This window comes from Pygocentrus nattereri, chromosome 26, assembly GCF_015220715.1.
Source record: "Pygocentrus nattereri isolate fPygNat1 chromosome 26, fPygNat1.pri, whole genome shotgun sequence".
In the NCBI taxonomy this organism is placed as follows: Eukaryota; Metazoa; Chordata; class Actinopteri; order Characiformes; family Serrasalmidae; genus Pygocentrus; species Pygocentrus nattereri.
In genome coordinates, this window is record NC_051236.1 from 15,555,483 (window position 1) to 15,582,863 (window position 27,381).

General features: G+C 39.4%; 2 protein-coding genes across 5 annotated transcripts in view; both read right to left on the bottom strand.

The window, feature by feature from the left end:
- The window catches only part of chchd6b (coiled-coil-helix-coiled-coil-helix domain containing 6b), a 44,374-nt gene extending 30,648 nt beyond the window's left edge, over positions 1–13,726 (bottom strand). For 2 of the 3 annotated variants that reach the window (XM_037534794.1, XM_017697904.2), the window contains exons 1-4: positions 13,518–13,726; positions 9,219–9,312; positions 7,044–7,092; positions 84–228 (exon numbers count right to left, since the gene is read on the bottom strand). In XM_037534794.1, the coding sequence (XP_037390691.1) occupies positions 84–228; positions 7,044–7,092; positions 9,219–9,312; positions 13,518–13,601 (372 nt within the window). In that variant the 5' untranslated portion in view covers positions 13,602–13,726. The remainder of the gene's footprint in view (positions 1–83; positions 229–7,043; positions 7,093–9,218; positions 9,313–13,517) is intronic. The other variant, XM_017697905.2, reaches the window with a different exon arrangement.
- A 282-nt stretch (positions 13,727–14,008) lies between these two features.
- tpra1 (transmembrane protein, adipocyte asscociated 1) lies at positions 14,009–27,264 on the bottom strand. 2 transcript variants are annotated; one of them, XM_037535151.1, is made up of 11 exons: positions 27,061–27,264; positions 25,782–25,960; positions 24,293–24,425; positions 24,130–24,180; positions 22,315–22,387; positions 19,871–19,950; positions 19,619–19,729; positions 18,857–18,917; positions 18,652–18,754; positions 18,376–18,456; positions 14,009–16,054 (listed from the first exon to the last, which is right to left on the bottom strand). In XM_037535151.1, exons 2-11 carry the CDS (start codon positions 25,946–25,948, stop codon positions 15,808–15,810), a joined length of 1,107 nt encoding a protein of 368 aa, XP_037391048.1. In that variant the 5' UTR covers positions 25,949–25,960; positions 27,061–27,264; the 3' UTR covers positions 14,009–15,807. The 2 variants fall into 2 exon arrangements, with proteins under 2 accessions (XP_037391048.1, XP_017553395.1); XM_017697906.2 differs by having other exon boundaries at positions 24,094–24,180.
- Positions 27,265–27,381: the final 117 nt, after the last annotated feature.

Sequence of the window (27,381 nt, forward strand, 5' to 3'; positions counted from 1 at the left end):
GAGATTGGAGATGGTTGTTTTTACATCTATTTAGTTTACTTCAAAGAAAATTAGTGGACTGTTTCTGTGCGTTTGTGTCTCACCAGGTTCTGTGCTTTCTCCAGCTCCTCTGTGGTCCTGGCTCTTTCTCTAATCACAGCAGGGTTCGCATCATCTCCCCCTGCCTCCCTCTCTCTGCGGGCGAGCCGCGCCAACTCCTCCCTCACCAGAGCCTGCTCGCGCTCATACCTGCAACACACGCAGCAACAATCACTACAAGCCAACAGCGCAAAAGGACACTTATGACAACTACAGACCTCCTGCATCTCCTGCATACATCAGCAACTGGCACTGTTTTGCTCATCAGACTGACACAGTGAAGTGTACTGTAGACAACTACACAAGATAGGGTTTCAACAATTGTGTGCACAATTTACCACTGATAAAATGAAAAGGTGTACAAACTTCACAGTTTGTTCACAGCAAAGTGATAATGATAAAAATGCTTTACATAATATCATTTCCTCCAAAAAAACAGCTGTTGGAGAGGTCTTGTTTTACCTAGAGATGGCATATCTGCATCGATGGGTATCAGTGTTAGATATGCTGGATTGCAAATTGGAAGGAAAAAAAAAAAGCTTGGATCCATTCACATTGTGTCATGTCATATCCTACTTTATTGATCCTCCGAGGGAAACAGGTCATTTTGCTGCCTAACTGCACCCAGTCTGGAAGCATCACAGCAGAGAAGTGTTGTCTGGATCATAAGTGCCTTGTCTAAGACCACAACCAGACAATCTGGTCAGTCCTGGGATTTGAACCTGCAACCCTCTGGTTACCCTCTCTTACAACTAGGCTACTGGCCTAGTTTTTAGCTGTGTATTTCTTCCAGTGGGGAGTATTTGAGTAGTTTATTGTCATCTTTAGTGATGGGCTTCAATTCAAAATAAATCATTTAAAACTTAGTACTTTAAACCCTTGTGTGGTGTTTAGGTCTGTGGGACCCATTTTCAGTGTTTACCAAAAGAAAACATTATTGGTCTTTTATATTGGTCCTTGGTCTTTTATATGTTCTTCACAGAAAATGAGCAAATACCATATTTTTAATGACCTCACACTGTACACCACCGACACGTGGTGTTGGGGTGAACCTTCGGAGAATAAAAGTGTGGAGGTGCTGGGTCCCTTCACTCTGTTCTCCTCCTACATGGCCTGCTCTTAGTATGTGTGTGTCTGTGTGTGTTTCTATATGTGTATGTGTGTGTGAGGGTGGACAACATGGACACGCTGCTGACAGGCTACAATTGCTAAAGGAGAAACGTATGCTGGACACTTGGATCTGGTATTTTTTACATGAATTGTTATGGCTGTATTGATTTAAAAATCAATAATGCGGTAGGTCCACCAGACCACTGAGTAACAAAAACATGAACACCACACAAGGGTTAAAAGAATAAAATATTGGAACGGCATCGATCGATACTCAAGCTTCAATACTGGTATCAGTATCAGAAAATTAGCAGTTGTTTCATGCCATCTCTAGCTTTTCTGAAGAAAAAAGTTGTGTTTGGCACATTTCAATCAAGAATTTCATCATTGGCAAATTTTGTACTACCTATATATGGCTGCAGTAAAATAGCTAAAAATACAATATTACAAATCCACCATTAACCACTGTGCCTAATAAAAATAATGCAATACTAATACATCAGAACTGCACCTTTTTTGTGCACTGAAATATTTTTATATTATTTATATAATAACTTTTTTTTATTCCATAAACACTCCCTATAGTGATGTACGTTTGTTGTGACAGGAGCCAGTACTGCACCACACATTTTACACAGCACTGAGTGTGAGAATAGTCATCAGGTGTAAGGTATTTTTTACAGGCTTGCAGTTAAAGATAGAGCAGTTTTTGAGCTGTGCATGTGGGAGTTCTGTAATTGGCCATTTAGTTAAGATAGATGTTCTCCACATGGGAGAGCAGCATTCAGGCTCAGTACATGAAAGCACTCGTTGAGCTTCTAAAACCCATAATATCAGACTGTCAGTCTAATTTCGTCACTCTGGCACATGAGGTAATTTGATTTCATTATGTCATTGCAGCTCTTAACAATGAGCTTATCACAATAGCTAGAAGAGTACAATGTACGGTGTAGTCTTTATTGCACATTTGTAAACTAAATACATGCATTACAATACTTACATACATATATATATATATATATATATATATATATATATATATATATATATATATATATATAAAAAATACACACACACACACACACACACACACACACACACACAATATTTCCAAAGGTTAATCCATAGGGTTTAATATGCAGGGTATATGTAGGGTTCATGGGAATTTTTGACCATTCTTCCAGAAGCGCTTTTGTGAAGTCAGACGCTGATGTTGGACGAGAAGGCCTGGCTCACAGTCTCCGCTCTAATTCATCCCAAAGGTGTTCTATCAGGTTGAGGTCAGGACTCTGTGCAGGCCAGTCAAATTGTTCCACACCAAACTCGCTCAACCATGTCTTTATGGACTTTGCTTTGTGCACTGGCGCACAGTCATGTTGGAACAGGAAGGGGTCATCCCCAACCTGCTCCCATACAGTTGGGACCATGAAATTGTTCAAAATCTCTTGGTCTGCTGAAGCATTAAGAGTTCCTTTTGCTGGAAATACGAGGCCAAGCCCAACTCCTGAAAAACAACCCCTTCCACCAAACAAGTACCAAGTACTGTTCTTCTGGCAACTGCCAAACTCAGACTCATCCATCGGATTGCCAGATGGAGAAGTACGATTCGTCACACCAGAGAACACATCTCCACTGCTCCAGTGGCGGTGCTTTACACCACTGCATTCAACGCTTTGGTGATGTAAGTCTTGGATGCAGCTGCTCAGCCATGGAAACTCATTCCATGAAGCTCTCTACACACTGTTCTTGAGCTAATCTGAAGGCCACATGAAGTTTGGAGGTCTGTAGCAACTGACTCTGCAAAAAGTTGATGACCTCTGCACATAATAATAACATAGGTTATTATAATAAAGTATACACATAATTTATTATAATTACCTATCTTTTTTGCTGTCAAAACATTTCCACTTAAGAACAGAGAAAAGTTTTGTTGGTATTTGCAAACTATTACTGATAATTGTCATGTGCATTGCCTACTTCGACAAGCATTTCAAAGCATTGTAAAAAAATTATGTATAAAACCCCTCAAATGGACTATATTCTACAACTATATTCCACCAAAACAGACACCGTATGGTACTATTCCTCAACAGAGTCTGTGTTTATTTTTATACTGGCTTTCTTCCCAGAAATTCTAGGAAAGAATAATGGAACTCTTTTGGCCCGCTTGCCTATCTCAGTCAGCCTTCAACACAGATAAGTTAAAGGCACAGACACTGGTTGGTTTACCTCTGAGTGCCTTTCTGGGTTTTTTTTCTGAATTCTATGAGGGCTACAGGATTTGTTTTTGAACAATCACTATTCTTCAGCATTTGGGGATCTATGAAATGCCTGCATTATAATCATGAAGAGAATAATCACCTTTTATATTATTTAGCTTTATTGGCGTTAAACAGAAATGATAGCTGAAAATGTATTTGAAATACACCGTATGTTAACATATCCAGACACCCCATCTCACCAGTGAATTCACCTGACACAGGACTGTGATTAATTACAGACAATTTGTAGAATCCCAATACAAACACACTGATAACAGAATGGGATGCTCTGGAGCAGCCACACATGACCATAATTACACCATGTCCAATGCAACGTGTGGGCTAAAGGGTTATAAAGCCCCCAGCATTGGGCTGTGGAGCACCGTAAATGCATTCTCTGGAGTAATGAAACCCCATCTAGTACCTCTGGGATGAGTAGGAGTGGCGTTTGTGATCCAGAATTAACCACCCAGCATCAATGGCTGACATCACTACTGCTCATGGCTGAATGCAATTAAATCCCCACAGCAATGTTCCAATATCTAGTCCCAGATTAGTTGAGGTTGTTGCCACAAATCTGGGACAAACTCCCTATTAATACCCTTTCAGAGGAACTGTTGGATAAGCAGGCATCTACAAACCTGTAAATTCAAAGTACAGACTGTTTGTTGATTGGCCTCAGCTTTGAAGGCTAAAGGCTATTTGCTTAAAGGGTCATGGAGACACATCAGTAATGAGAAATTGTCATGGCAACACTGACTACAGTCACTCTCTATTGACATTCTTAGCAGGACCAGTGGCGCAGAAATGATGAGAGATGTGTTTGGATCACAGTGAAGTCCTTCACTCACACAAAGACTGATGTCACAATGCAGATGCACCATAGGCAACCACATTACTACAGCTGTGGTATAATTACAGAACTCTAAAAACTGTCAGGTGCAGAAATCTGAGACGCCTGATTTCGTCAAGGTCTCTTCATATAAACAGCCTTTACAATCAACACTAAGAGATTTCTGACCTGATTTGAATCCGTCATGGTTTAAACTCAAAGCTCAAACTCACAGCTGCTATAGAGTCACATCATAACAGAGAAGGAACAATAAAGGCAAGTTAAATTCTCACACTCCCACCGTGACAACACTTATAATCATTTAAATAATATTAAATACGAATTTAAACATATGAATAAGCATGATCTAGATGTATTGACACAGTGAAGCCAGTAATGCCTAGACTGCTTTTTGAATGAGGCACAATAAAAGGCAGCCAGACAGAACAGAGCCCATTTACAAAGAATCAGCATTAAAGTCACAGTACCAAAAACAATCCGTTTACTTCTTAGAGATAAAGAGAGGTTGGAAAGCGGTTGCATAAAAATGTATTATGACTTTTTGGTATAGGGGTGGACAATAAGGCAGAAATACCATGATACTTAAAGACATTTTAATGATACACGATAGGCATCATCATGTTTTGACACACCCACATGAGGCACTGGTAGGGCCGCATTTAAAAACAGCTGTAAAAAAACCCTGGATATAATGATTTTTATTCAAACGTTCACATTATGTACTGCATTAAAACCAGTTAAACAGGACTAATTATGTTATCCTTTATTGATCTTGCTGTTTGTTCTTTAAATACTAATAACATCCACAGTGTGTCCAGAAAAGCTGATTAAGGTTATAAATGGATCAAACGTACAACTAAACAACAACAAACAGACAAACTGATGAAATAAAAAAACACTTCAGTTGGTGCTGAAAACTGTAAGTACTTACAAAGAAAATGATGATGTGGAGTGCAGAAAGGGACAGGTGTTCATATTCAGGGGGTAATGCATGCATGAAGCTCAGGAGACTTTTGTGACTTATGACTTGACGTATCACTAATGTCATACAACTCATCCTAAAGGCACTGCATGGAGCTCCATCACTCCAGAGAGCGCAGTTCCACTGCGCCACAGCCCAATGCTTTAGGTGCTTTATACCCCTCTATCAGATGACTGGAATAGTATATGATGACCTAAGGTTAATGTAAAAGTGGCTGACTTCCTACAAACATTTTCCTACAAATATCAGAACATAAAGGAATATGACGTATCATTGAGGATGGCTGGACTCAAAAACACCTATATCTAAAGGCATTTTCCACCTGTCAGTGTGGTACAGCACAGTATGATTACAACTCCACACCCAAAACTGTCTGTAGCCTAATCAAGTATCTGTGCCCGTTTCCCACCACAAAACAGAACAGCGAAGGTATGCAAAGTTATCTTTAGCTTGTCACATAATTCTCACACGAATCTAGTGTTAAAAGTACACACAAACCACAATCTCAACAATGGAGGAGCTTCAGGCTTTGATTTACCTTTTACTCTGCATTTGGTTTTATGTGAAGAGTGGCAGACAGTGATTCTGGCTAGCTAGTTTTGTTTTCTCCAGTTACACTGAGTGATGATGCTGTCACAATATCAACTGACCAGTCAATAGTTCGCACCATTTCCAGCTCCACCCATACGTTCTGGCCCGGTATGCTTGGTACCCCAGTGAGAAGAGTGATGAAATTTAGCATTGGTATCCAGGCACTGTGCAGTTAATTTGGTAGACATTTGGTAAAATGATGGCAAAATGCACAATCATGGATTTTAACCATACCATACTGCACTGCCCAAAACACAAAATATTAGCCAGGGGCTGCTTCTTTGTTCCAAGACACGTAGTTTGCAGGACTGCCACAGTATTGTGGAAGTGAAGTATGACAAGTTGGTGCTCTCCCCTATTATTAGGGGAGCTAGTTTGTTTCCAAGCACTCTGAAGAACAACACAATGCTGTGTGCAACCAAGCTTTTAAGGGAGGCTGGAGTACAAGATCATATCAAACTACCACAGACCACCACAATTCTTTCCCTGCCAAAGTGTTCAGACTTGTGGGACTGACACACTATCACTATTAGTGCACTGAAAAACACATTGGATCACAATGGTCTGCCACTAAAGATGAATAAAGCACTTTAACGAACCACATTTTGTCATCATACAGCCTTCTGGGGACAGCAGGCTATTTCTACAGCTTCTAAAATCTCTCACTAGGGCCACATCTTGTTTAAAACACACAGCACAGACAGCTACACAACGTCATCCTGTCTCAGATGGCTTCAAACCACTATAGATCACTGCAGACCACAGATGACTTCCACAGATCACAATCACTAACTAACTCAGACAGTTACTGACCACATCACTTAACTAAAAACTTTGTTTAATCCTCACAAAAGCCCATTCATGCCCAACATCTGGACAGCACCACTACAAACACTCCATACTAGGGCTGAATGATCTGGGGAACATTTCTAATTGTGATTTTTCTGACTAATATTGTGACTGCTATTTAAATTGTGATTATTTTATATAAATTGAGGTTCAGATCAGTTTCCCTCTTAGAACTTAACATGTTATTGAAATGTAGGCTATAATTTAAAAAATTTGATTTGAAACTGCACTGCCTTAAATAGCGCTTTTCATGTAAAAATGATCTTTCAGTCCTACTCCACACACTAAACACAGTGTTAGGGTAAATGGACACACTGACCGTTTCCTTAGTTCCTCCTGCATCTCAGCTGGAGAAGGTCTGGCTGCACCTGTAAGACACACCATGAGCGTTCATTGAATGAAATGTAACCACACATTGTGTAATGGCTATGTTATAATACATAAAGGCTGTATAACATGAATTGGAACTAGAATTGTAAATATATTGCTACTTCGTTTATTTTCTAAACATTTGCAAAAATATTTTTACATAAAAAAAATTTGTTTCAACAAAACACCAACAGAAACAGTTATTTGGAACTGTAATTGGTCAAAATGCTCATAATGCATGGTACAAAAAACATTAAGATTAGGTAGTGGCTCTTTTGCACAGTAAAACCTTTTGTTATATCAGTACTGCAAAGGCCAAGATCACAATAAAGATAAATAAAATCATCTACCCTGTAAGCTTACTTGCAATTTGAATGTAAAATGAGTTTAAAATAGGAGAATTTGAAAAAATGTGTATCTAATCAATTAAACAAGTATCTTCTTCAGTTGTTACTGTGAGTTTTGAGCCAACAGATTTCTTTTTTGAGATATTTCTGTGAGCACGTTTTTGTGAATGTGGAGAGACCACCATTAAAACTTGTGACCCTAGCAAGAAAAGGTTGGTATAAAGTTGTGCAGTGGTTCTCAAATCAGTCCTCAAAGACTCACATATGGTCCACACACCTGCTCTATCCCTCTGCACTGTAAGTTGGGTTGGAGCAAAACTGTGGAATGTCTGGGGTGCCTGAGGACCAGTTTGAGAACCACTGGCATAGTGGGTAACACTGCTGCCCTCTACGCTGACTGGTTTTTGACTAAAGGCATGCATTCAAAGAGATAAACAGAATTAGTGAAAATGTCAATGAAAATTTGGATCATTGTGTTTTTAAAATAAGCAACCAATAAGTTATTTGACTTTTTGGAAGATTTTTTGCATGCTTAAACTCTAACTTGATGTTGAGGGACCCTATAAGCCCACTAATCCATTTCTATTGCTTTTGTCAAAAATTTTGAATAGAAATATAACACAGGGTTTTTTATCTTTTTCACTCACTGGGATACAGCATAAGTGTGAGATGTAATTACAGTGACTATCTACTCTTGGGTTTGCTGTTCACAAAGTAAATTCAAAATATGACATCCAAATTGAAGCTATTTATTATCTGGGGTGAAATAAGAAAAAAAAAGCCATGCTGTTTCACAGCTTTACTTTTCTTATAGCAGTTGAATTAAAGCGGCTCCCAACAAAGAACTGAAATACAGAACTTACAAGGACTCAAAGTTTGTAAGTTAAATGACAGCTTTCACTGAAATTCTTTCAACTGTTACTGAAAACTGTTAAATTGCACTTTTTAAGCATGGTTGTCTCTAGTTTAGCCTGAAAACGCTTCATACATTTTTAAGTGGTGTGCCTACATCATATTTGAAGATTAACTGTAAGTTCACAAAGCATAAATTCCAACTTTCCTCCCCAACAAATGTCATGTTGCATCAGCTTTGCTCTTTGTATCCATTGCAGGATTGATGCACATGAACAACACATTTATTAAAGCAGAAAAATGACTAAACTTAAATGGAGACTCTATATTACATAAAACTCAATTTACAGAAACACCTACAGTGTAAAAATGAATAAATACATTAAAAAAATGTGATAACTATACTGACCAAATACTGCAATTAGTCAACAAGCTGGCCGAGAGCATAAAATGTAGAAAATGTTGACTGATAATGATTAACAGTTTAATTGTTTGTTATTAATCATTCCTCAGTTTCCCTGCAATTTGTTATTATGTAAGCCTGTCAATTATTAAATATTAATCTTCTTTCTTAAACAGTGACTGTATTAATGGGAAGACAAGCTCTTTCTGCCTTTAAGGACAAGTCCAGACTATGGACCTTTTCTGTTCTTCACATCTTCCATTTTAAAAGAAATCTTTTTAAATAAATTAAGATTCTTTTATGTCATTAACAAAGACACTACTACTAAAGGTTGTCCACTTTTTTGGATTTATGAGGGTTAACTGGAGTATTTTACTATAGTGTGCAGCCTTGACAAATAACATAAAACGAGAAACCTATTAAACCAAACATCCATGAATTGGAATTCATGCATAAATGAAATCATAAAGTGTGTCCAGAATGAAATAGAGCAGCAGTTTTATGGAGAGATGATGGTGAGTACCTGGGTCAGGCTTCTGGCTGTCTGGCTTTGGGGGCGGTGATTTTTCTGAAGATTGACTTGACTCACGCATCCTCTGGAGAACATCATCGGACAACTAAAGACACACACATACAAAACACTGCTTAGACAACAAAATATCAGTCATACTGTAAGAGATTCAGTTATGGTTTAATAACAGACCCTCTACATTTGCCTAAATGTGTGCTTTCCAGACATAGCCTGTGACACAGTTAACCAAATGACAAACCTGTACACGTCTTATAACCGCAATACTTATCTCCAGGGGATGTTATTGTGCTTTCTTGACAATGGCTCCCTCAACTGTATGCTGCTTTTTAATATTTTGTTATAATTTTGTTAGATTTCTTTAACTTAGAGCTGGGTAATAAAACAATAATCATAATACATAAAACATAATAATGGAATGGGTTTCTATGGCTGAGCAGCTGAATCCAAGCCTTACATCACCAAGCGCAATGCAAAGCGTCAAATGCAGTGGTGTAAAATTCCACCACTGGATTCTAGAGCAGTGGAGACGTGTTCTCTGGAGTGACCAATTATGCTTCTCCGTCTGGCAATCCAATGGACGCGTCTGGGTCTGGCGGTTGCCAGGAGAGCGGCATTGTCTGACTGCATTGTGCCAAGTGTAAAGTTTGGTGGAGGTGGGATTATGGTGTGGCAGACCAAGCTATTTTAGACAATTTCATGCTCCCACCTTTGTGGGAACAGCGTGGGGAGGGCCCCTTCCTGTTCCAACACGACTGCTCACCAGTGCACAAAGCAAGGTCTATAAAGACATGGAGTGTGGTGTGGAAGAACTTGACTGGCCTCAACCTGATAAACCTCAACCTGATAAAACACCTTTGGGATGAATTAGAGCAGAGACTGCGAGTCAGGCCTTCTCGTCCAACATCAATGTCTGACCTCACAAATGTGCTTCTGGAAGAATGGTCAAAAATTTCCATGAACACACTCCTAACCCTTATGGAAAGCCTTCCCAGAAGAGCTGAAGCTGTTATAGCTGCAAAGGGTGGGCCGACATCATATTAAACCCTGTGGATTAAGAATAGGATGTTACTCAAGTTCATATGCTTGTGAAAGCAGACGAGCGAATGCATTTGGGAATATAGTGTACTTTAGCAACGTCTGAAAGTTATAAATACACATACACGAGTTATACATTCCCTGTTTGAGTGGAGCAACCGGTGACCAAGAGTGTCCACTCCTGTGATCAAGTGTGAGTGACTTAACTGTACAGTGGCTTAACTGTACTGTTCTACAGTGAACTCACTTATTTACTAACATCCTAACAAGCTTTAGCAGCGTTAAATCACGTCTGCTCCTCACAACTCCAACGCTGTTTAACAGCGCCAGTCATATTTTAGTATGAGCAACGAAAGTGAAAGAAAGAAGTGGGTTCATGCAAGTTACAGCCCTGATTTAAATGAAAATAAACCGAGGAAGCTGTGAGGCACTGGAGTGCGGGAGAATGCTATCTTTCCAGGCTAGCTGTTTTATGCAGCTGTCTAACTTGAAGCAGCACTCCATCACTTGCACAGCACAGAGAATTGATGATACTGTAGATCAAACAAGACACAAAAGCACTGATTTCAGTTGTCGATTTCAATGGGGACTCCGTTTGTCAGCTGTGACAGAGTCACACTGCAATTAATGCTTTTACACAACGAGTGTCTGATATACTGCGGTTCACCTCTCAAACTACGACAATAGAACAGAGAAACTTGCTCTGACATGGATGCAGTAGGACTGATGACAGTAAGGCAGTATGACCCATCACTGCCATACTGAGCTAGTTAATGTTCTCACTAAGTTGATGTTGTTGAGAAACTACACAGTTTAGCACTGTTGTTGGCCACTTGTTTGGTATTTGTAACAGGATAGTGAGCACTCAGTAGACACCAGACAGCTAAACTAATCTGTTTTCTTTCTTAAATTATGATTATTACAATAACTGCAGCCGTGCTTTTCCAGCTGGTAAAAACAGCTCACCAGAAACTTTTTCCCACTGTCTCCTGACAGATTTGTGAAATGTTCCACTGTTTGGTGAGTATTTGTTATGCTCTGACCATAAAGGATAGTTTAAAACCACAATTGACCACTCTGGAGCAAAAATCAGCCTTCAAACTTGAAAGAAATAATGATTTGACATTTATTGCGATATGCATCGATATTGAACGCTATGAATTTTGTTTATAGTGATAACACTTTTGGCCATATCGCCCTGCTCTACTTTAACTGCATCTTTTTTACACTGAATGGTCAATTAACATCTCTACTACATGATATTAAGACTGCATTTTACTTGCTTTTTTACTGGATTTTTATGGGCTACTTCACAGTTAAACAATCCTTATAAAGGTTTTATTAATGGTTTAAAATGGCTATATTAATAATGATCATGACCTTAAAAATCATTAATAAGTAAATTAAACATAAATAAAAAAGGCAACAGTGATCTGTTATATGAATATCCAATTATGCTGAAAGATCTAATGCTGGCTGATGAAGAAAGCAAAGTAAGCTAAGTAACCAGCACGATCTGAAGTTTAACAGTACAGATGAACGGGGGTTCACTATTTGGCAAGCAACAGGTCACTGCTACCCTTTTTATTTATGCATTATAACTATGTATTAATGATATTAAATGTCTATGACCTAATAAACAACCATTAATAAAACAAACCATTATTAAACCCCTTTATAAATATAGTCGTATAGTAAAGTGGTCCTTATTTTTTAATCTTATTTAACATTTTATTTCCGATTTTACTTTACACAGAATTCTGAACCTTCATGCATGGTACATTTTTTGTATTAGAGAATAAACATGACTTCTAACAGACTTAAAAGAGACATTACAGATTGGTGTTTTTAGAAGTATTTTGTTGTAGACAACAGTGCAGTACCACCACAACCCAGGCAGATATAAGTCCTGCTCTTCAGACCGTGGTCAGCAGCTGTATTTTAAGGACCAGTAAAGCCTGCCAAGACAGCTACGAATGCCATCATTAGCTGTTTCTGTATTACACTAGGCAGTGGGCTCAGTCTATAGCCTGATCCCATATGATATCTGCGGTCATGCGAGGTGGTGGTGCGAGATAAGAAGAAGTAAGCTGTACAGGACTTATGTTTATGCATGGCCAATGAGTAAGAGCATTCTCCAGGATTGCAGTTACTTTTGCACTTTTTAAAGTTACCTGCCAATATACAGTGGTCAGTTTAAAAGGTCCACATCAATCTTCTTCACTTTGAAAGAGTCTGATGTAGTATGTGAACACTGTTAAAGGCACGTACTGTCCACCTCTCAGCCCATTTATGGAAACTAAACTGCATCAACAGCACATAGTCACATAGACAAATACACCCACGAATATATTCGACTATTCAGTCAACAGCAGTCTGGCCCCGCCTACTCATGTTTAAGTCATGAGTGTTTCAGCCAGGACTGTTTTTTGAGTGATGTAGCTACAATACAGTGCAGCCAATCAGAAGGGAGCTCATTTAAATGTACCAGTTTCAAAGTCACAGGAACAAAAATAGCCTGTTCCGCTCGAAGGGAGAAAGAGAGGTTGGAAAACTGTCAGATAAAAATGAATTACAAGCATGAGGTGAAACCACACAAATGTCATAAGCGGATCTCAGGAAAGCACAGGAAAAATGTAGGATATGGGAATGACTCAGTGAAAAACTCAATTCCCCAAAAATGTAATCAACAGGCCAAGAAATGTTTGGTGTCCAAAGTGTGCTTCTTTAGTTTAGCTAAAGGGCTTACTGGAGCTACGAAGCTAATGTAGCTAACATTAGCCACCAAGCATCGGACGTCTCTCACCCAAAATACTTTAAAATTTTGTGAACCAGCCCTTTAACAACTTCACACCGCAACTGCTGTCGTATCATGACATGAACGGCCACACATAAATACTCCACTTACTTAGTCTGAGCTACTTAGGTTAGTGTGTGGACAGTCCAAATGAACAAATTCTAGCACTGAAAGGTTTGTCGTTCCCAGAGTAACCCAGCGGTTAGCCGAGCGTTCAAGTCACCCATGTCACTCTCTCTTTGCTGCCGCACAGAGGACAGTTGGAGGGAGTAAAAGTTCATTCATTTCTTATCTGAAACGCTTTAAGTCCACTAGCTGTACGCTAACTGCCATTCACAGGGTGAAGAGATGCTAGCTTGTCGACAGCCGGCGCAGTTACCACCGAGAAACTGAAAACGGTGCTCGTAAATGTCAGTATGAACTTGAACACAGCACAGCAGTGACATTCCTCAGTTCACCTTAATGCCCTGCAAAACGGTGACGTTCTCCTCCTGGTCCAAGCCGTAGGACACCTTCCTTGTCGTACTTTCCTTGCCTCCCATGTTCTCCGAGTGCCAGCCTGAGAGAAAAAGTAGTTTTAGCGTGACAGCTTTCGCTAGCGCTAGCTTCTCATGGACTAGGGGTCACTACGCTAAGACTGTACAGTGTTCTCGACTCGCATAGGCTGATTAAACAATGTAAAACCCAATAGCTTTTGTATCCGGCGTCACATGGTGCTCAGAGTGCTACCTGGGAAATGTATTGAATAGCGGCTGTTCGCTCGAAACGGTCACTTCACAAGCGGACAAAAACCGCGTTTGTTGAACTGAGCCAGATCAGTTAATTCAAAGCCAGAGTTAATACGCGTCACGTGCTCTCTGGCTTCTGTCTGAGGCTCTCTGCAGTGCCGCTTTAGACCAGCGGGGTGCGCTTGCAATACTACAGCATAGAGAAATGAACAGAGGCAAACTTATTGTGTGATCCTTTTAATCTGGGAGAAATTTTAAAATAATTGTATTATCATCTGCATCATTCATAGGTAACATCGTCGTATTCACCTCCAAATTGAAACGTTTCTTCATAGGACTGAGCGATGTTGCATCATCACATATTCACAAGCCACAAATACAGTAATTTCAGAAACATGTCAGAGACACTACTTGGCCAAAAGGTGAGGGACGCTGAGAGGTGCAACATGCATTGGGACAACCAACAGGCTACAACACTGGACTGCAGTAACACTTGTGGCGATAAGATCTACTTCTAAGTATAACAATGCACATTCATGGAAAAATAAATCTTTCGTTTACATACTGTACGATAACAGTCTTATAGTTCATGGAGACAATCCTGTTTAACAGATGTAGTCTTTTACTACTCTGATCTACCTTTTAAGGGAAAGTTACACGGAATAAAAGAAGGCGTTTTAATAACTGCCAAGCAGGGCCTGCTTTACAAGAAGCACTGGGGTTTTAAGATCATCTAAAGTCTCTTTAGAACAAGTGCTCAATTCAATGCTCAGTTTGCTATGCTAGCCCGATCTTTTGTTCAGCTTTTATGGAAAGCAGGCTTGGATCAACTAAGCCAATATTACAGCACAACAAATCACGCATAGGAGCTCTGTGGCAAACAGTTAGCTGCGATATCTGCAATCTGTCAGCTGTTAGACTACAAAGACAAAAAATGTGGTATTGCCATTACCCATAAATAATCATAAGCATCCATAATAAGAGATTAAAAATAGTTGATCTTGGGCATTAGGAGCTCAGCAAGGATTTAAAAGCATTATTCCACTTCTGAAATCACAAGAAACACTCAAAGTTTGAAAATTTATACTCACACAATATTTAGATAGATATATACAGATTTTTGGTCAGTAAAACACACCTGTCTTCATATGAAGTAGAAACAGCATAGGCAAATGGTCTAAGAAAAACCTGTATAATAATTGCTGGATGGATTGGTAATGCACCAAACACTTGTCACATTGTCGGTTTCACACATAAAGACAATTTCAGCATTTGCTCCTTTTTTTCAAGTCAATCTTTGTGAACTTCTGCATTTTGCCATTGTTTGTGGATGCATCCCATAGTGCTTACTCTGTGTTTGTCAGGAGGAATGATGATAGGTGACTTAAGACGGGCAAAAATAGCATAAATCACTAAAATAAATAAAAACACAAGGGAACACAGAAGCAGTGGGTCCAGACTTAGGCTCAGGTCAGCATAATATATCTAGCCTTGCTTCTTTCCAGCAAAAGTTGTTTAAAAAAAAAAAAAAAAGGAAACTCAGCACACAGTGAGACTCCATGTAATACCCGTTCTGCAGTTTAAAATCAATCCACCTCTCTGGAATCAGCAAATTAAGCCCGAGCTCATTTATACCCAAGCCATCTGTAATCCTACTACTCCTACTATAATACCCAAACTAATACTCTGAGTACTGTGTTCAACACAGTACCAAAAAACTGCACAGGCCTTCAAACACATTGGTGGTACAGTTAAGTACATTGGGTATTGGGTATAAGGGGAGAAAAAAAAAAAAACAAAAAAAAAAACACTTCATAAGGGCAAAAAAGCACTTCAGGACCAAAGTAACACAAATGCACTGTCAAAATACTGACCTATAATGCTAGGCCGTGACAAACTCAGCTCAAATCCACTTTCAAAGGGAATGTGGTTCAGTGTTGGAAAGACAGAGGGGTTTCCAATCTCTAGGCCACTTGTGGCCAGTCCTTTTTATTTATCCCTCCATTCCTCTTGCTATCACTTAGGCATTGATTGCCCTCCAGCGATCACTGTCGATGCTGTTGATGCTGTGGCCCATTCCGTAGGGGCCAGAGACTACATCATCCAGGTAGGCCCCTGATGTGTCAATCTGAGTGTTGGAGTAGGAACTGTGCTCCATATCTTTCCTGCTGCCCAGGCCAGCAGAGGAAGTGTGAGGCAGGTGCACATCTGGCTCATCTGGCTCATCTATCTGAGACTTGTAGGAGAACAGGATCTTTGGTTCTGAACTAAAGCCAGGAGACGAAAGGAAGAAAGGAGACAAAAACCAAAGGATTTAGATTTATTCTAATCAACCACTACTAAAACATTAAATGCCAATATACAAAAAATATATATAAAAATGTATTTAAAAAAATATTACATGTGCTTGTTGCACATACTAGCAGAAATTAATTCTGTGCAAACACACGAGAAAAAAAACTATATCACACTCCTTCTTGAGAAAGGAATATGTAGTTTCTCCCTCCAAATGTTTGGTCATTCTGCTCCAGGAAGTTGTAGTCATGTAAATTGTGAAGTATTCCCACTAACTGGGCGTACACAATATTAAACACCATTTTGGACACAGTCCAAGTCAGCACAAACATGTTTGTATTTGGAAGCTCCTCCTACAGTTTCTATAGATACTATGTCCTTTTTTTTTTTTTTAACTTTAAATTCCACTATACCTTTATATAATTTACTATTTCTCTTGCTGTGACACGTGTGTATTTGGAGCTCCTGCCAGTGAGGGCTTCCTCTTTTTCCAATTATACACACAAAAGCGAACTGCATGCTTATAGTGCCCCCTTGTGAGGAAGCAAAATTATTGTGGAGAAAATTCATTCTCCGTACATTTTTCAAAATGAACATCAAAATTCAAATCTTTTACATTTTGCTTGTTTCATTTTTTTTACATTGGGACTAACACTTTTTAGAAGTACACTATATTGTCAAAAGTATTCGCTCGTCTGCCTTCACACAAGAACTTGAGTGACATCCCATTCTTAATAGGTTTTAATATAATGTGGCTCCAACCTTTGCAGCTTCAACAGCTTCAACTCTTCTCGGAAGGCTTTCCACAAGGGTTAGGAATGTGTTTATGGGAATTTTTGAACAATCTTCCAGAAGCACATTTGTGAGGTCAGACACTGATGTTGGACGAAAAGGCCTGACTCCTCTCCACTCCACACCAAACTCATTCATCCATGTCTTTATGGACCTTGCTTTGTGCACTGGTGCGCAGTCATGTTGGAACAGGAAGGGGCTATCCCCAAACTGTTCCCACAAAGTTGGGAGCATGAAACTGTCCAAAATCTCTTGGTCTGCTGAAGCATTAAGAGTTCCTTTCATTAGAACTAAGGGGCCGAGCCCAATTCCTGAAGAACACCCCCACACCATAATCCCCCCTCCACCAAACTTTACACTTGGCACAAAGCAGTCAGACAAGTACTGTTCTCCTGGCAACCACCAAACCCAGATGTGTCCATCAGATTGCCAGACGAAGAAGCGTGATTCGTCACTCCAGAGAACACGTCTCCACTGCTCTAGAGTCCGGTGGCAGTGCTTTACACCACTGCATTCCACGCTATGCATTGCACTTGGTGATGTAAGGCTTGGATGCATCTGATCAGCCATGGAAAGTCATTCCATGAAGCTCTCTGTGCTGTTCTTGAGCTAATCTGAAGGGCACTTGAAATTTGGAGGTCTGTAGCGATCGACTCTGCAGAAAGTTGGCAACCGTTGCACACTATGCGCCTCAGCATCCGCTGACCCTGCGGTGTCATTTTACGTGTCTACCACTTTGTGGCTGAGTTACTGTCATTCCTAATCGCATCCACTTTGTTATAATACCACTGACAGTTGACTGTGGAATATTTAGAAGTGTGGAAATTTCACGATTGGACTTGTTGCACAGGTGCCATCCTATCACAGTACCATGCTGGAATTGACACTGAGCTCCTGAGAGTGACCCAATCTTTCACAAATGTTTGTAGAAGCAGTCTGCATGCCTAGGTGCTTGTTTTTATACACCTGTGGCCATGGAAGTGATTGGAACACCTGAATTCAATTATTTTGATGGGTGAGTGAAGACCTTTGGCAATATAGTGTATCATTAACAAATCTTTGTGCTACAACACCTGCAACTTCTTCAGCTCTAGGTCTCCCTACACAGATAGTCTATGCTCAGCCATGCACTACCGTTCAAAGACTTGGAATCACTTGTGATGTTAATGTTTATTTTATTCAATTATAAATTACAGAATAATATTTTAATATTTTAATCTATGTCAACTAAACACAAAAATGTATTTTTAGATGCCTTTTTTCAAGCCTGGAAACAAGGTAAATAATAATACTAAAATATGATCTAATTCCACTGTCAAAGAGCCTGTGAGAGAAAGATTACTGAACAAGAGGCAGTGCTGGTGTAATTTCAAAGGAATTAGATGATGCTGAGGCTTCAAGGACTAATGTGTGCTCTATCCTCTGTACCACATTTACCAATGAAAGCAATGCTGACCAACAGCGCATGCTTTTTTTTTCAGTGTTATGAATGGTTACATACCCAAAAAATCCTTTGAGGAACGTTACGTAGATGAGAGGAGCAAAGACGGAGAAGTAGAGGAATGTGGTGACATCAACACAGCTGTGAACAAACACACACAGATGCTGTCAGAATTTATTTACAGCCAAATCTTGTCTTATATTGTGCTCACATGGGAAGTCGCAGTGAGAACAAGAGCTCATTTACTAAAAGACTGATATCTATATAAAAAAGTGTAATAAGTTTGCAAAGAGAGAGGGTGTGAGAGAGCGAGGAAAGACAGAAAATATGTCTTACCACAAGCCTTCAATAATATCAGCACACAGCAGAGCACTGCCCAGACCCTGCACCATATTCAGCACAGACAGGATGGCCGCATACACATAGAAACTCCTTTTAGCTATAGCAAAAGCAAAAATGACAGCAGATGCTTTCAGTCACACTCAGTAATAGTAGTTAATACTTGGCACCCCTGGAAATTATGAATCAGGATTCCACTTACATGGTAATGATATTCTCTCTCTGATCGGGGTTTTTGGCAGGACAACTATCAAAGAATAAACCTACAGGAAAAGCAAATAAGTGGAAATACATTTTTTTTTCCCAGCAGAAACATAAAGCTGAAAATAAACCAAGCCATCTCTGTAAACACAATAAATTATAACAATAACTGTTTACATGCACAGAATAGCCTAAATAAGATACTGGATGGAGCCAAGATGTTTACATGAGCTGTATAAATGTATAAATAAAATTCCATATTTAATCCTGTTTGGGTACGCTAGCATAGTCTGCCTTTACAATGTGAAATACGCCCATATGTTCCCATGGTTTAAAAATATTTCTGTTGCTTTTTTCCTCTTTAGAAAAGTATGAATCCTTTCACCTTTTGCAATTTATTTTGGAGCAACGTATGCATTTTGTGCTCAAATCTGTTTTGAATTTTTAAACTGAGCTTTCTATCATCATTTCTTAGCTAGATAATCAGTTTTAGTCTAAATTCTGAACCACTTGAGTACATGTAAACAGTGTAAATGAGAGCAGGGTTTCTAATGCCCAATTACCAGTCTTGCCAACACTGGCATATTCCACATGTTTTAATCATGCTACGCTTAGGTCAATTAAGACCTTTGTCAGACCATGGCAAGCAAACTATGATTTGCATAATCATATCTACGTTAGATTAGCAGATTTAGTAAGACTAATAGTGAACCACTGGCGTGCACATAAACACATGAGAGCAGGCCTTCCACTGGCCAATTACCAGAAAAAAGAAGCAGGAGCTGGCCAGCCAGAAGTGTCGCCCCCCGTGGCCATAGATGTTAAAATCATCAGCAGACAGATGCTGATCAGGGTACAGGATCTCCAGTGTACCCTGTAACAGGAAAGACAGAAGAACCATATTTTGTTGGGATACAGATAACACACACAGTTTGCTATTTATGACATATGCTTGTAATAAGTGTTAATAATTTATTAACCATCACTTATCCCTGTTACAAGTTTTGATTCCTACCTGTGTAATAGAGTAAGCCAGTGCCAACACTGCAGTTATGGCCAACACACGTTTGATACTAGACTTACTCTCCAAATTACCTATCACAACAAAACATAATTCATGTTATAGCACAATGAGCTCACACTTCAATGTACTACAGTATCTCACAAAAGTGAGTACACGCCTCACATTTCTGCAAACACTTTATTACATCTTTTCATGGGACAACACTATAGAAATGAAACTTGGATATAACCTAAAGAAGTCAGTGTACAGCTTGTATAGTAGTATAGATTTACTGTCCTCTGAAAATAACTCAACACCTGTTCGGAGTGGAACCTGTACTGGAAAACCGCTGTATGACCTTGGCCACCATGTTATAGCTCAGTTTCATGGTTAGCCTAGGCCATCTGTGGGGAGAGCAACAATTCTATTTCTCACATCCTCAGAGAGTTCTTTGTCATGAGATGCCATGTTGAATATCCAGTGGCCAGTATGAGCGAATTGTCCCAAAAACACCACATTTAACAGCCCGGCTCCCCATTTACACCACTCTCTAACGAGTCACATGACACCAGGGAGGGACAACGACACAACAGGACACAATTTGGACACGTTCACTGTGAGGTGTACTCACTTGTGTTGCCAGCTATTTAGACATTAATGGCTGTGTTTTATTTTCAGAGGACAGTAAATCTATACTGCTATACAAGCTGTACACTGACTACTTGCCCAAACACTCTTATAGAGCTAAACAGTGACCAGCCATGTTTTCAGCAGCCCCAGTTTGAGAAGTAAAAAATCCCATTCATTTTCTCCATAGACATTATGAAAAATACTTATATGAAGAGTGCTCAACTGAACCAACCAACTATGAGATCAATGACATTTTAATACATTAATTCAGCACAAAAAAAGCAAAATAAATAAATGGACAAAAGGCAAAAGGTAGAAAACTGCATACTTAACATTTTCAATAACGAAATTAACTACTTATCCCAAAAGTACTGTGAATTTTACATGGACATTTTAATGTACATATAGTGTTTACCTTTTGTCTTTCTGTTTTCGTGGGGGTTTTTTTTAACATTGTTGCACAGTCTAGCTAACTTCATGTTACTATGAAAGAAAACATTTTAGATTTATACTAATCCTCAGATGAGTAAATATAATTAGTGAAAGGGAACCTGAAGTGTGTGTAAACTCTAATGCTATATCACTGTGCGATTATCACAGGAAACGGGGATCCTGCTGTTGGACAGAAGGCAGCCAGAGAGTTTAGTTAATCTCCAACCTTTCTATCATCATTTCTGTTTTTTAGATGCCAGTGACACATATTTGTGAAATATTTCCCTGTTTTTGTCCCCCTACCATTCCTGGAACAAATCTTCAGCAAATGTGGGGGAAAAAAACAAACAAACAAACAAACAAACCTACCTTTCTTTTTAGAGCACCTTCTAATGTGTATTGGTATGTTCTTGTCGTCTACATGCTTATTATATTTGCAGCAGCATGTCATGATGACTTGATCTGTGCGTACACTCCCATGCAATAAAATAAAAGGGCCCAAGCACAACATGCTAATAAATTTTATTTATCGTTTTATTTATTTGTTTTCGGGTCCAGTTTTATACCCTATAGAAAATACTAAGTCTACGTTAAACACAAACCAGCTTAGAAGTGTTTTCCAACTGTTTGAAGCCATCAATGCTGAGTGGAACAATATTGAGTCTTCTTTATGTAAAAGGCTGTTTGCAAATTTACCCACAAGACTTCAACATTTAAAGAAATGAAAGGGAAAAGCTATACCATACAAAGTTACTTTATCTATTTGTTTAATTCTAAAGCATAGCTTTTAGAATATTTAATGACTAATGATTTTTTGTTAGAATCATTAAAAACTGTTTTTTGTGCATGCCAGCATATGCCTTTAAACACTCTTCTCATCTCTAAATAAACACAGCACATTTAACAGTGAAACTGGTGCAGTATGCAGCCTTATGTCAGAGATCACTGTACGCTTCTCAGATATCAAACCACATAGTTGAAATTTCCATTGAAACAATAACATCTGAGACAGGTGGAACTTCTTTAAGGACTACAGGCAATTTATTTCCTTACAAAGAATGAGGGACTAAAGCATGTTTTTTTTTAAAACAAAGTTGAAACCACATTTACTTACGATTGTATACCAACTTTTCATAAACTTACCACTATTTAAGAGATCATGTTAAAGATTAAAACCAATTAATGTTTGATGGCTAAAAACCTCATTCTTTATGACAACTATGAATGGGATTTTTGCATCCGGAACCAGACTGTTCAACTTTACTGATATAGCATGGCATGCTTCCCTGAAGGGGAACTGAACCCCAGTCTACTGTGAGGTTGCTATAGCAACCGCTGTTCCCACCAACATCAAACTCAAGCACTTTATTAAGACCAAAATTAGCAAAGCCTACCAAAAGCCAGTCCCAGTATGATGACGCTGAGCTCGATGGTTAGCAGGAAGAAGCGAGTAATTTCCCACAGCACCTGTAAGCAGTACACAGCCCTTATCAGCTTTTATTACTACACAAACAACACTAAAGCACACCCTCAACCAGATTCCCTCTCTGCCATGCTAAAAGAGGGTCAAAGATCTCCAAGGTTTTAGACAGAGGTTCTGCAAATTCAGGAGGAGTAGGAGAAGTGAAAAGTGAGAGTCAAAAGTATGTGTTCCTTTATAAGCCACCAATAGATACCCATTTCTCCCTTTTTCATATCATGCAGACTCAGTAATAATGCTGGCCTGTTTCATTACTATTACACCACCTGACTAATTATAACTAGAACCTAACAACAGCACTTTGTTATTCCCCTTGAGTTCTGTACATACTGGTGTGTCTCTGAGTTGTGTTACTTGTTAATTTTATGCTTTTTTTTTAATGGAGTCTCACCATCCTCATGCAAAGAAACAGAGCAGGGCTATTATACACTTTTATACACCTACAACATGTAGGTGTAGTTGTTCTCTAGTGCCTAAACCTGCCAATCCGTGCACTAAAATTAGCTAAACAACTGCAATTAAAGTCTTGATGAAAATGAGTCAAAATGAAAAAAAGATGAAAACTAAACAGACCACAATAACAAATGGTTATGAGAAAGAACAGAAAGATAAAAAGCATACACTGAGGCAAGAGTAGGTAACACACCCATAGAGCAGGATGGACTGCAGTGTTTGTAGTGGAACGAGCATACATGTTTATTTTGCAATGTAATTTATTTTACACTATATTTTTCTTTCTAAAAATACTTTACAAATACAAATTTAAAATGTTATAAACTATAAAGTCATGTTTGTTCTCTCACTGGGTGAAGGAGTTGGGGTTAGGGTAACTTTCTGGCAAAAAATCATAAAATGTCCACACAGGCTAACTTGGAAACTTACATGTCTAAGTAACTGGACACACTTTGGGCAGCCATGCCACAGAGGTTCAGTCATTCTGTGAATTTTTGTATTTGTTCTATTCATATATATTTGGAACAATTATCTGTTCAGAACACAAAAACTTAGACAACACATAGTACATACTTTATGAGAGCAGACCACAGAGGCTTATAACTTCTAACAATGGTCATATAATGAAATGGGAGCTACAAGAAGAGTATTAACACAGTATGAGTCAACATTCATAGAACAAAGTTCCATTAATGTTGAAGGCCACATAAAGATGGCTTTCTGCCAACACTGGTAGTTGCCTTTGTGATGGCTTCTGTAAGGAAATGAGTAGACTTCCAAAGCTTAGACAATATATACACACACACACACACACACACACACACACACACACACACACAAACATAAAAAGCATGAGACAACAGCTTAGGCTACAAGACATAGCTAATCAAAGTCTTCAGGTGAAACAGAAAATTAGCTGTGGGGGTGTCATTACATTTGAAGTTAAAGGAGGAGGGCGGATGTCACAGTAGCAGTGCTGAGCACCTTATGAAACAGCATATGGGGAGTCTGATGAGTTAATTAGAGCATGAAAATATTAAAATGCTTCTTCTCTGAGGAATTGCTGTTTATGTGCAAGTTCTCTTTGGATTTGTATTGATCTCAAGAATTTGTTTAAAGTAAAGATTACACTTTATTACTCAGATGGAAAACTACAACTCGAGGCGATTACGATCACAGCTTTCTTGGAAGAAAGGAAAGCCCCTGTTGGTTTCTTTTAGAGAGGTGGTGTATTATTTACCTTGTCTATTAAAATGGCAGCACTGGATGCACTCACAGTCATGGAGACAACAGCACGAGTGATTCCTACTGCTGCCACTACAAACACCTACAGCAAAGGTAAAGAGAGTAAGTTACTTCAGTAAAGCAGAACAAAAAAGCTTGGGCATTTGACACTGACTGTAAATATTGTTTTACATGTCTTCAAAACAGCAGCTCACCAGCGCATAAAAGGTGATAAAGATGGGACTGGAGGTAACACGGATTTTGGCACGGGCTGACGGCAGCTTCCATATCAGGAACACCAGGAAGGCCACGTTAGGTACCAGCAACAGCAAGTCCCAAAAGCGCACCCTAACAGAAAGGCCAGAGAGTGGGCTTAATTCAGTCATTGCATAACATTAGCACAACTGAAGTGATAGTGTAATGTAAAAGAAAACAGATAGCAATGCGAGTATCTAAGCCTTGAAGTAGAAGAATTAGAATGAATTTCCACTCCCTGATTAGCACTGTGCCATATGGGTGAACTACTTCATACACCAATGGATCAATCAATACATGAAACATAACGTTCTAATCTTCAGCCCTGGTCAATACTCACCAGTTCCATAAATAGACCAACACTAGCTGCTTGAGGAAAACACTAAAGTTGACTTTTTTTGCATAGCCAAGACCACTGATCACCAACCGTCCTCCTGGAAATCTACCTTCCTACAGGTTTAAACTCCAACCCAAATCTAACACATCTCTTTTAGCTTATGAAATCAATAACCAGGTGGATAAAGTGGGATATACAGTCAGAATTGAAGCCTGCAGGAAATGTACTTCTCCAAAAACAGGCCTCTGGTGACAACTGCACTGTTGGCATTAGAAAATTATTTTGAAAAGTGCAGGAGATGAGGATCAGGAAAAAAGTACAGAACATGACTACAGCTGCACATTTTATTCTCAGTCCACGATAGCTGCTTATAGTTACCAGTCCACGTTGTCACTGTATGATAAGCAGCAGACAGTAAACGTGTTAGGGTCTGAGAAAACAAAACTATGCAGACTCTCAAAGCTCTGACAAAACACTGTTTAAAAAAAAAACAAAAACAAACAAACAGCAGTTCTGTACAGAAAACATGTTAGAGTCTTTGTATTTAACTGTACAGAGCTGTTGTTTTGCTTTTGGCTCAGCCACCATCAACATTAGCTAATGTTACTCTATTTGTTGCTTTGTGACAAACCTGAATTGTATGTTACACATTCAGCTGATGAAGTGACCTATTGTGTTTACTAAAAAACTGCAAGTGTATTGTGAGAGACTTGCAGCATCTGCAAAATCAAACCATCATAAAATGCTTATTTTGGTCACAGCCTCAGTAACTTACAGTACATTAGACCAGTGATAAAACAACCAGGCTTACCCACCACACAAACAAAACTGAAAGCTTTTCTTTTATACAGTGGGAAATGCCCAACAATACAGAGCTACAAGGAAACGCTAGACACATGACTTTTTGCTTATAAACGGTAGAAAAGGGGAAGTGCAGCCCTACATTTTAAGTTCACAAACACACAGTACATTATAAGCAGCACTTCAGGAGGTACTGATTTAAACTGGATTGAATTTAAATGAATGACCTGGTTCACTTGTCAAGACACTTGCACAGAATAAAAAAAAAATCAAATGAAAAGCAACAGGAGCACTTGAAAGAATAACAATACCTGGAGTTGCCAATGTCCTCGTAAAGGACCTGCAGACACCTGTGTGGCTGGCTGATGTTCGCCTCAGAGGGCCATGTAGGCACAGCTGACGTGTTCTCCGCCGTTGGAAGCGCGGTGCCGTTGCCGTACTGCGCAAACCTCACCACGGCGGTCACCGTGTCCAGCATTCTGCATTCAGTCTGAAGGACAACACGCACACGCTCATCAGCAATAACGAACTGTAAAACACTGCTAGCAGTCAAACGTTACATAAACGTCCTGGAGAGACAGAAATGTGCGCTAGCGTTCAGTTTGCAAGAAAAGTCGTACGTGAAGAGAAGCAACTGCGCGAGATGTCAATTAGCTAACTAGCTAACTAGATACAAAACACAAGCAAACGTGTTTGTCTACTAAATTAAACCTTACATGTGCAACACTGGACGTAAACAGACGTTAACAGAAAAGTATGACTAACGTATAATTGGCTTTGTCTTGCTAACAAACAGGGTGCTCAGCTGAACAAGTCACATGACGATATTAACACTGACTGTCCGAAACGCGGTTAGCGGCTCGTAGTCCAGGCTACTGAGACAAAAGTCACGTTACTGGATTCCGATTTCAGCTTCAGAAGTTTAACTAGTAGCTGTTTGCTAACCTCACACGACGTCTACTCGCTGTCGGTAAAGTAGCTAGCTCAGTTAGCTATCTAACGCCGTCTTAGAGGACCTCTAAGAACTAATAACTGCTTTAACGCCAAAACCGCGAGTTGTCATTCAACAGTCAACACCGCTGCACAACACGGAGTTAGCTATTCATGTTAAAATGCAGCCTGTTGCGCAAATGTAAACACCGGTCTTACTTTGAGGGGACACAATCAAAACAGTGTAAAAAAGACAGCTGTAAACAATTAATATTTTATTGCAAAGTTTTAATTAACTTACATAACCAAACAACGTCAGCTATCATCAGCTAACGTTAGCCAGATTACTTCAGTTAACTTAACCTAGCTAAGCTACCTTACAGCAACCAGCAAGCTTTAGACTGACCGCATACAGCATACTGATCAACATCAAAGCTTTCTGTCTAAATGATGTTATCGCTAAATATTGCTAGGTTAAGTAGGCAACAGTCTCTTTACGCCAGTCAATGTGTCAGTTGGTATGTCGGCGAAGAGGTTAGCTTAGCTGTGTCATCTGCCCTAGCTCGTATTCACGACCACCGAACGGCTAACCGACGGAGCTAGCAGCGACTGCGCTAGCTATGCCTTCTTTTAGCTCCGTTCGTCATAAAGCTGCCTCACCTTCGCTTGAAACTACTTCAGATCAGAATCCGACGTGTTCCCTTGTCAAATCAATAGAGCTGGAAGCAAGCAACATAGCAGCTTTCCGCTCTGCCTCGATATTTACAGCCGATACAAACAACAGCGCAGCAACAGCCTCCGACATCAGATCAGATCAGACCAGCCCAGCGACGCGAACGGCTCATCAGCACCAATGCACGTGAGCACACACCCACTGTAGAAACAAATAACAGGTCCGAGAGGGGCGAAACTTCAAAATAAAAGACACGACACGGCGTGTGGAAAATTCCCAACGGTTACAGGGGAATTCCACCAATTTTT